Here is an 8,454-nt window from a genome sequence, read left to right as displayed (position 1 = left end):
GTCTCAAGGTTCGCTGCAACGTAATTCTAAGAGGCATAAATTAATTTTTCTTTTTGTTTGATATGTACAGTATAATTATTTAAAAACTCTTTAAATTAATAATTATTAATTTATCAATAAATTAATAACTCTCTAAATTAATAAATTTCTCCGATCATGACATTATTAATTTATAGTTTATCCTTATCTTGATGAGTCATAAAAAATAATATCATTAATTAACAATAATTTTTTTACTAATGGTTTAAAACCGTCACTAAAGAAAAATACTAATGGCATTACATATGATTTGATATATAAAAGGGTAAAATTATATTGATTTTAAAAATTAAAAGATTAAATTAAACATTTTAAATATAAAGTGACCAAATTAAATTTTGTATATAAATACAGGGGAAAATAGTTTTTCATTATACAGTAGAAACTCTTTAAATTAATACTCAGTAAATTAATAAACTCTCTAAAATAATAAATTTGTCTGGTCTCGACTTGGGTCAATATAAAAAATTGAAAAACTCGATAAAATAATAAGATAATAATTTTTCGTGAGATCCCTTTATAATTTTCGGTCCCAAGAAAATCTTAAGTATGCATTGAACACATTTGTTCCTCTTGTTTACATTTACTGTACTTCAAAAATCATTATTGATTTTCGATGCATATGAATACAATAGTTATTAATTTAGCTTGAGTCCGAAGGTTTGTTGCAACATAATTCTAAGAGGCATACACTAATTTATCATTTTGTTTGATATGTACAATATAATTACTTAAAAACTCTTTAAATTAATAATTAATTTATCGATAAATTAATAAATTTCTCCGGTCCTGATATTATTAATTTATAGAGTTTTAACTATATAAATTTTGTATGTGTATATAATATGGAGTTAAATTTTATGATAATTACTTTTTATTTACGAACAACTTCTTTTAAAATTTTATTATGAAGACACATAAATTTAAGTATAACGGATTTAATAAATACAATATATTTCTTAAACAATCTATCCGTTATATATATAATGAATAAATTATTTATTAAATATATTATATTTATTAAATCTATTAAATATTATATATATAATTTTTAATGCTTCTTAGAATTAAATGATATATTTATTAAAAACATAGTTTTATTAAATATCGTATTCATTATTTATACTATATTTAATGAATATAACTATTAAATATAGTATAACTAATTAATAGAATATTAAATAGAATTATTTAATTTGATTTAAATATCTTTTTTAGCGATTCTATTGTATCAGCTAGTTAATATACTGATTTCAAAAAAAAAAAAGCTAGTTAATATACTAATTTTAACAAACAATGTACAACTTCAAATCATTTAGTTAGCTTATCAAACAAAGTCAAATTATTTTCAGGTCAAAACTCATATATTCACTAAAAGTTGGAAACAAAATAAAATTATTAGTATATTACAAACTATAGAACATTGAAATTTCCATATGCACAAGCAAAATTCAATGTATAGATAATATGTATATCAATATGCGTTAACAATATTAAACAAAGAAGATATGTACACAATAATATTGCATACAATTAACCTCACACAGCATTACGTTTCCAAAGTCTTACATTAATGTATATCAATATTCATAATTCTTCACTACATTATTAATAACATCTCATATTATTTATCTTAAAAAATATAAGATTAATTTGATAAAAAGATATCTTAAATTTAAATCTTTTCAAAACTAACATTTATCAATATAAAAAAAAAACATATTATTTTTCTTTCTTTACCATACTTTCTTTATTATTCTTCATCTTTATCATCTTCCACTCCCCCCTCTTCAATGGCTTTGGTAGCTTCCTTAAGGATAAGCTTCAAAAACCTCTCATACATTTCAATTGTAGATTCCAACATGCCAATGACCTTCTTCTTGTGTTGTTCCACCTCACCCCTAACCTCCCCAAGCTTTGTGATTTGCTCAAGAGTCTTGATCATCTCTTCATCACACAACCCATAAGAAGTGAATGACCCATTACCTTCCTCAATTGCAACATTATTTCCTTTTCTGACTCCAAACTCACCATTTCCCCTGGCCACAACCATATCACTAATGTTTACCATTACCACCTCATTCCCCATATCCATAACGACTTCTCCTTTGTCAACATCCCACATCCACACACTCCCATCTTCTGCAGCAGACACCAAATTCCTCCCTTCATTCACCAAAGCCAATGACACAATTGACCTACCATGGCTCTTAGACCAAGTGCTCAATTCACAAACTCTACTTAATAATTTTCTACTCCCAGCCTTCATTGCCCCCTTATAAACCAAACCATCTGCACCAGCAACATAGAATCCTAACCCTTTTGAATCCAAGGCAATCCCAAAAATGGCACATGGGAATGCCACAATCCTTAAGAGAACCCCATTATCTCCCAGATTCCAAAACTTGCATGTGCAATCTAGTGAGCAAGAAAGCAAAGTACCCATCACAGACTTGAAAGCAGTCACGGAATCAGAATGTGCCTTCCATTTGTGCAAGATCAAGTCTTCCATGTCCTCATCCAAGGAAGCCCTAATAATAACAATCTTAAAGGTAGGGACAACAACAATTGTGCCATCATCACTCCCTGAAATAACAAGTGACCCATCATCACTCAGATGAAGACTAGAAACTGATCTTGAGTGTGCAGCAATTGATCTGATCACATCCCCAGAATGAGTTGAGATAGAAAAAAGACTCCCTGAGATGCCACCCCCAAAGAGAAATGTTCCATCATGGGTAGCAATGAGAGGTGCAACGGGTTCAGGCACAGGGAAGTTGTGGAACGCAGTAGAATTAAACCAGTTGTAAATGTTGATCGAGCCTGCACCCGTTTCGGAGGACACGTGCGAGGCCGCGAATAGTCTTCGACCCACCACGGTTAGGCCGCGACATGGGGATCGACTGCCGGAGAATCGGGCCACGACGGTGCCAGTGGTGGTCTCGTAGACCGTGATAGGGCCATCAGGAGAATTTGTGAGGATGAGTTCATAGGAGGAAGATGACATTGTTTCTTTGGGAATGAGGAAACAAGAGCGGCGTGAGTATATAATTATGGAAAACAACCTATAATTATTTTTGGTTGTATGGTTATTATAGGCAATGAGAACCAGACAGTTGCAATTGATCCAATGTGGCTTCACCAATTGGATTTAGTGAAAGATAATGATGTGGCAGTTATATATGTTCTTTTACCATCTTCTCGGGGGCTATGGTTCCAAATTCTACGCACACAAGTTTTGTTGCTAAGCAAGAATCAGGTGTTCATAGAATGTTTCATCAACTGCCGTGTGTGTGTGGGGTCAATTATTAGTTTGTTCACATGAACTAGCATATATTTAATTTATAAATTTTATTATAGAGATATATATAAATTAAAAAAAAAACAAATAAATTTAAATAAAAAATAATTGTATAATATGTTAATTATAAAATAAATAAATAAACAACTAAAATGAAAATAAACATAGTTAGCCTTCAAAATGTGAGTATTAAGGTTATATTGAAGGTTTATGGAAAATCTAATAGTGGAGACAATTAGACTAACGACCATTCTAACTACTCCTTTATTTATGTATGATATTTGGCTTGTTTTTTGTTTATGAGATGCCACGAGAAAGATAAATTTTTGGCAAACTTGTGTTTAAAGAGATGTTTCAAAGGGAAAGAAATTTTTCCTATTTGGTGATCACATCAATGAACTGTGTTCAAATACTCACATTTTTTTAGCTGAAATTAATAACATTTATATAATTAGTATTATATATATAAATAAATGTAGATCATAGTTATGTATTTTATTATTATTATTATTATATATATATATTATTTAATGTGCAAATTATATTTATCATATATTATATTATTCACTTTTAATTTTGAAGAAATCGATCGCCATGTGCACTAGCGGCATCCATTTTGTAGACCTATTTTTTTATATAATAAAATGAACTGTGTTCCACGTGGCATGTCATGTGGGTATCTCTAGTATTTTTTTAAAGGAGGGTATCTCTAGTCTATTTGCCACTTTAAAAATGTGTCAAATGAATTAGTGATTTTTTGGCGTGACAAAACAAAATAACTTCACTTCGCTGAAATATTTCAAAATAACTGTATTGATAATTTGTTTCTAATTTTGCACCGATTTAATCAATTAACCTACTACAATAATAGTTAGGAAAACCATTATTTATTAATTACAATTTACATGTTTTCTTTTTGGTGAATGAGATAATTACAATTTGCATGTATTTCCAAAAATTTGCAAGCACGCAACTAATTAATGTAAAAATCTGAAAGGAAAAACTTTAGGCAAAATACATAAAATATTTATGATGTTATTCTTTAAGCTTAATTGGAATTTTGACTCCATAAGTATTGTAAATATTTGATTTTAGTGTAAAGATTGTGCTAATTAGGTTTCCATAAATATCATAGATGTGTAATTCTAATCTCTCATATTTTAATTATGCTAATTAAGTTTTTTAAATATCACAATTACATGATTTTAATCCCCATCAATTAACATTTATTGGCATGACATTGGTTGATGACATATCACTTGACATAGGATTTAAATGATGACATCATGCTGAGATAATGACTAATTTGACTTGTTTATGTGATCTCTTATTTTGCATCAATGTTGGTCTCTCATGATTTATAATTATGTACCTGATTTCATAATTGTCAGATTTTAGATTTTCAAAATTTCAAAATTATATGATTTTAATCCTTTCAAATTCTAATTTTATATGATTTTAGTTCTTTCAAATTCTAACTTTTGATGTGTTGATGTTGTGATATTATTGACAAATATCTCTTATGATTAAATATATTAATTAGAACATAACTAGTCTATATATTTAATAATAAATATTTGTTATATTTACTACTGAACAAATTCAAAAAATATTTATTACATTTATTAAATATAATAAGTATTTACTGTATTTAATATTTTTAATAAATACTAAATATGAGAAATATTTATTATATTTAATATATACGTACATATGAATGCATATATTTAATATTAAATATAATCATTATTACATATATTAATAAAAACAATTTTATTTAATTTTAAATTAAATTAAATAATATAAATAAATTTAAAATATATTTAATATTTATTAATTTAATGTATGAATATATCTTATTAAATATATTCGGTTATAAATATTTATTATATTTAATACTTATAAGTATACTTTAAGAAATAATTGTCAGCACATTAAATTGGAACTTGAAGGACTAAATCACATAATTATGAACTTTAATAACTAAAATAGTTCAATTAATTATAAATAGGGGGTGACAAAACGGATTGAACTGGTCGAACCAACCCATTTTTTTGGTAAATTAGATTGGGATTTTCAACCAACCAACCCACTTCAATTTGTCTTGTTTTAGCCCACTAAAAGATGGGTTGAGAGAAAGGAGGATGAATCAATCAGTCAACTCATTCTTTATTTTTAATAAATAATTTAATATTTATTTTGATATCTTATACATGTATTATTAATTTTTAATTAGTTCATTTTTTTCAGAATAAATTATTATTCAAAATTTAAGATAATATATTCAATATTTTAGTAAGTATTTATTATTTAATATTTATAAAAGATAAAATTAATTAAAATATATTTGTTTTTTATTTTTTTCTTAATATTTTAATTTTGGTGGGCACAAAAAATAAGACAAATTATCACTTTCAACTCATATATGAAATACAAGGCAAGACATGTTGAATCATTTTTGATAAGTTGATGACAATGTGGGTTTAAAAATAACCATCATGTCAGCGTGACATCATATTAAATTATCATGCAAGTATTACCTCATGTACCATATCATCGGTCAATATCACATCAATAATTTTGACCCACAAATGGATTAAAAATCACATAATTAGGATACTCAATTGGGACAATGAAAAATTAATAGACTAAAATCACACATTTGTAATACTTGTGAAACTCAATTGGAGTTAAAACAACAAATATTACACATTTACAATACTTGTAAACCCAAAATTACAACTAATCTATTATTTTAATATTTCATCTCTGTTGATCAACGTAGATTACTCAAGTGAAATTTTAATCTTAATAAATAAAGTATCACAAACATTTAAATAATAATACTTAATTTTATCTATTTCATATGCTTGTTTTTAGAGTTATTTGCATATCACCAAGGATTGTAAATGAGCCAAGTTAGGATCATTTTTACGGCTAATAAGTTTATTTAATTTTTAGAGATAAATGTCTTAAATATAAATAAATTTTTTTAGTTGGTGTTTTTTTAATTTTATTTCTTGTGAGTTTGTTTTTTCATTTTTATGCAAGATTTTGTTTTTCTAAATTTACTTAAAGTTTGTAAATGTTACTTTGATTGAACCATGAAGTAATTATATTTTTATACTGAAATTGAAAATGTGTATTGTCTAATATCAGTTTTTTTTAGGGTGCATCCTCCAAGTTGAATCCCCATTCAATCTCCATATCTTAGTCTTTACACACTTTGTGATTATGAATTAAAATTTGTATATTCTTTGGGTTGGATTTCCATCCGAGTCAATCAACATTATCATATCTAATCCACATCACCCTATAACTAGTAATTATTCCAAATAACAATCTGCCTACAATTGTGAGATATTTGGGAGAAAGATTTAACTTCTTGATAGGTTTAACAACCCTCGAATCGGTAGAAGGGGGAGTATGAATGATTTAACTAGCATATAAGACCTTATTGTGATCTAAGAAGACATGTTAAGTAATACACTTTACTTGAATGTTTTGAATTAAGCTGGTAAAGTAAAAATTATATACCAAAACATTGGAAACTTATATATAGTTACTACTATAATGAGCGAGGAAAAAAAAAAGCACGCCTCCTCCTTATGCAATTAAAAAATATAATTCGAGTGTAATTTAAAAAACATTGACGGCGTGTAGAAAGTGATTGAGCGACGGAAAGTTTAGTGTCGTATTTGGCCTACAAGTAAATTTTTAGTCCCATCAGCAGATATTTAAAACGCTATTTAAGCATATGCTTGAATTTTTAATTTGATTTTGTTTTCTCTTCACAAAGAAGCACTTTTTCATGCTGTACGATTCAATTAAAAAATTTGGGGACCGAAGTTGGTGTACATGCCCTTTTAATTATCACTGGACCGTATCCAGCCCATTACCAACTTTCATTCAAATAAACATAATTTAAGCTTTTTTTCAAGGTAATAACATGATTTAAGCTTGTTCTTAAAAACACATGATTTAAGCTTAAGGGTGTGTTAGATAAAATTAACTGAAAAAACTAATTGAAAATTGATAATTTAAAGTTAAAAATTTAGCTTATTAAATTATAAATGTGTGATAAAACTAGCTATTAAAATAGTTAAAAAGTATAAAGTAATAAAAATATGATTTATTTTAAAAAAAGATAATCAGATAATTTAATAAATATATTAAGGATAAAAATGAAAAAAATTAAAAAAATAAAAATCTAGAAGTTAACATTTTCAAAATCCCTATTTGAATAACGTTTTTGAAAATGATTTAAGCTAATTGAAATATTTGTTTGTCCAACGATCAAACAATTTTTACTAATAAAAAAATTAAAAACTAATTGAAATATGTTGATGAAAATAATATTAATAAAAAAACATGATTTAAGCTTGAAACTTTATTTGATAGATAATATGAAACATTACTGTTACTTATTGTTTATTTAATCTTAGAATAAAGAGAATATTCCATTTCCTTAATTTTTTAGGTGAAAAAGTTTTAACTATTTGCTAAATTTTTTTTATCGATAAATATTAATTGTTAGCGAAGAGATTTAAAATCATGACATCTTATAAGAAGCTAGATTAATCTTATATCTCCGACTATTTATTATCTTATAAGAAGCTACTAAAATGAAAATTAAAAGAGGATTGTGTCCAAAATAAATAAATAATGTGGGTCACTAGTAAATTTCACCCCTGCAGGGGAAACAAAATTGTACATACGAAATTGTTTACAAATTCATTCTCTCTCACCAAAAAGATGAAATTTGACTCATTTTGATTTAGTGGTGGTAGTAGTTCCCTTATCCCTCTAATTGGTGGCTGAGATGTATCATTTCACAGATTGAAAAATGTTTGTCGAAGCATCTTCTCCACCAAATGCTTCATTTTCTTTGTTGGAGTTACTCACTTTTGTTTCCTGTCAAAATCACCGGCCTTGATATTATTATTGGAGGATTATCTGTCTTCTCTGTACTCTTTCTCTCGTTTAGACATTCATTCAGGTTCACAGGAAACACAAATAAAAAATTTATCAGAGTCACGAATATACCTCACCATAGAAGCACATACCAAGTTTTTTTTTTCTACTTTTATGATAAAAAGTTAAGCTCAGTACCT

General features: G+C 26.8%; 1 protein-coding gene across 1 annotated transcript; it reads right to left on the bottom strand.

Annotated features, from left to right (window-relative positions):
• Window positions 1–1,792: 1,792 nt before the first annotated feature.
• LOC114391756 (protein ROOT INITIATION DEFECTIVE 3-like) lies at window positions 1,793–3,046 on the bottom strand. Its single transcript, XM_028352710.1, has one exon. It carries the CDS (start codon window positions 3,044–3,046, stop codon window positions 1,793–1,795), a length of 1,254 nt encoding a protein of 417 aa, XP_028208511.1.
• Window positions 3,047–8,454: the final 5,408 nt, after the last annotated feature.

Source organism: Glycine soja, chromosome 17, assembly GCF_004193775.1.
Source record: "Glycine soja cultivar W05 chromosome 17, ASM419377v2, whole genome shotgun sequence".
NCBI lineage: Eukaryota > Viridiplantae > Streptophyta > Magnoliopsida > Fabales > Fabaceae > Glycine > Glycine soja.
Note: the sequence above shows the minus strand (reverse complement) of the source record. Positions and strands in the feature narration are given on the sequence as shown.